The sequence below is a fragment of the Eleutherodactylus coqui genome, chromosome 1, assembly GCF_035609145.1.
Source record: "Eleutherodactylus coqui strain aEleCoq1 chromosome 1, aEleCoq1.hap1, whole genome shotgun sequence".
Taxonomy (NCBI): domain Eukaryota; kingdom Metazoa; phylum Chordata; class Amphibia; order Anura; family Eleutherodactylidae; genus Eleutherodactylus; species Eleutherodactylus coqui.
Genome location: NC_089837.1, coordinates 220,748,117 through 220,750,759, shown reverse-complemented (window position 1 = coordinate 220,750,759; position 2,643 = coordinate 220,748,117). Strand labels below are relative to the sequence as shown.

Sequence of the window (2,643 nt, the reverse complement as noted above, 5' to 3'; positions counted from 1 at the left end):
CAAATCTCACCAAGGTCAACTACTGTATGGAGTTTTTGCAAATCACCTCCTTGATGAGATTTGACCCAAGGACCCTAGAACTGCAAGGCAAGAGTACTAATCACTTGAATACCGTATTCCTAATCAATTTGGGGGCATCTGGTTGCATCATGCAACTTTTGAAGGCCAAAATAATGAGTGCAATTGCCTTTAATGGGAATTAGGATTGAGTCATCCAGATTCCCAATTTTTTTTTGAAAATCAGTCTGATCACTCCTAACCTGATTATTCCAATAATCACTCATTACTAGTTATTACTTAAAGGGGTTGTCCCGCGCCAAAACGTTTTTTTTTTTTTCAACCCCCCCCCCCCCCCGTTCGGCGCGAGACAACCCCGATGCAGGGACCTAAAGAAAAATCCGCACAGCGCTTACCTGAATCCCCGCGCTCCGGTGACTTCTTACTTACCGGCTGAAGATGGCTGCCGGCATCTTCTCCCTCCGTGGACCGCAGGGCTTCTGTGCGGTCCATTGCCGATTACAGCCTCCTGATTGGCTGGAATCGGCACGTGACGGGGCGGAGCTACACGGAGCTACACGGAGCCCCATTGAGAACAGAAGAAGACCCGGACTGCGCAAGCGCGGCTAATTTGGCCATTAGACGGCGAAAATTAGTCAGCTCCATGGGAACGAGGACGCTAGCAACGGAGCAGGTAAGTGAAAAACTTCTTATAACTTCTGTATGGCTCATAATTAATGCACAATGTACATTACAAAGTGCATTAATATGGCCATACAGAAGTGTATAGACCCACTTGCTGCCGCGGGACAACCCCTTTAATCCATTCTGCATTTGCAGCATATGATCAAACCTGGTATTCATTAGCTCCCCTTCGGTTTCTCTGTTTTGGTTCACTTTAACCTTCTGATTTTTCTGTCTCTGTGTTGCAGTTGAAGTGATATTTTTTACTTTTTTTACGTTTTTTGTAAAATATTAGGTAAATTAATAACATAAGGGCGCCCACCCACTGGCGATTTTTTTTTTCTTTGCGTTTTGCGTTTTTTCTCAAGAGCAATTAGAATTGAATGTACTCCTGTCCACTGGCGTTTTTTTTTGCGTTGCGTTGCGTTTTTTAACATAGGAACTGTCAGCTGCATATGTGTCCTTATTTTTCTCCTAATGCACCCATGAAAGTCAATGGAAATTCATGGAAAAGCCGCGAAAACGCTGCGAAAACGCGGCAAAAAACGCCGTGAAAAACGCGCGGAAAACGCTGCGTTTTCACGCACGAAAATCGCAAACGCCAGTGGGTGGGCGCCCTAAAGGTAAAAGACCCACAAAGTAAACATTGTTTTACCAATATAACACTATTTTAAGATAATTCAGTTATGCAACATTTTTTTCTTATTTTTATTTGCTTAGCTTAATTTTGCTAAACAAGAATCAGTTTCAAATATTTTACCAAAAATAATGTATCTTAATGCTTTTCGAAACCATGGATAGAAGAATCCATATATTAATGGATTACATGTGGAATTAATATATCCAAGCCAGTTGAGGGCATCAAACAACACTTCAGGAGTAGAAAAGTTGAGAAATGGGTCTACCAAAATAGTAATAAAGACAGGTAACCAACAGGCGATGAAGACCCCCATTACAATGCCCAATGTCTTTGCAGCCTTTCGGTCTTTCTGCTTGGAGAGAGTGGAGATTTCCGTCATGTTTTCTGATGTGCGTTTCACAATTTTTGCATGCCTTTGAGATACTATAAATATCTTAATATAAATACCAACCATAACCGAACCAGGAGCAAAAAAACAGGTGAAAAACATAACCAATGACCACAATTTGTTGAATGTAATTGGGCATAAATTAAAACATTCCACTAACATCTCATATCCAGTAATTCCAGATACATGAGAGTTTGTTATGACAACACCAAATGCAAATATAGCTGGTATAGTCCAGCAGATGAATACCATGTACTTTATGACAGAGATTGTCATTTTAATGGGGTAATGGAGAGGATCGCAGACGGCATAAAACCTATCAATGGCAATACAACAGAGATGGAAAATAGAAATTACACTCAGCATTAAATCAAAACTATAATGGATTTTGCAAAATAATTTTCCGAAAAGCCAGCATCTTTCCACAGATCGTACCATACTGTAAGGCATTATTATTAGGCCAAGCGAAAAATCTGTGGCAGCCATTGAAAGAATAAGAAAATTGGTTGGTGAATGAAGTTCCTTAAAATGACTGATGGAAATGATAATACTGAGATTACCAAAGATCGTGATAGTAATTGAAACAACAAGGAAAACGTACATCCCAATACGTACTGTAGCGTGCCTGTCATTGGGGCAAAAAAATGATGTGTTTTCATATTGCAAACACTCAGGGTTAATAATAGATTTATCCATATAATTAATCTTCTGTAAAACTGACCAGGCTCTAAATAGAGAAAATAGAACAATATTACACTTTACTTACATGAAATATTTAGAAAATGTAAAGTATGATTTTAAAAAAGTTCAGGGGCAGACAACAGTGATATTATGTATAAATATACACACTGGGTGAGGCAAAAGACAAACCTGTTTAACTGGTGTAGTAATGAGAAAATTGAAAGTATTAATTGGGAATTTTTTGGTAGAGGAG

The 2,643-nt window shown here is 39.2% G+C and overlaps 1 protein-coding gene across 1 annotated transcript; it reads right to left on the bottom strand.

Moving 5' to 3' along the window:
- Positions 1–1,397: 1,397 nt before the first annotated feature.
- On the bottom strand, positions 1,398–2,312 carry LOC136578331 (trace amine-associated receptor 3-like). Its single transcript, XM_066578362.1, has one exon. It carries the CDS (start codon positions 2,310–2,312, stop codon positions 1,398–1,400), a length of 915 nt encoding a protein of 304 aa, XP_066434459.1.
- Between the last annotated feature and the right edge of the window lie 331 nt (positions 2,313–2,643).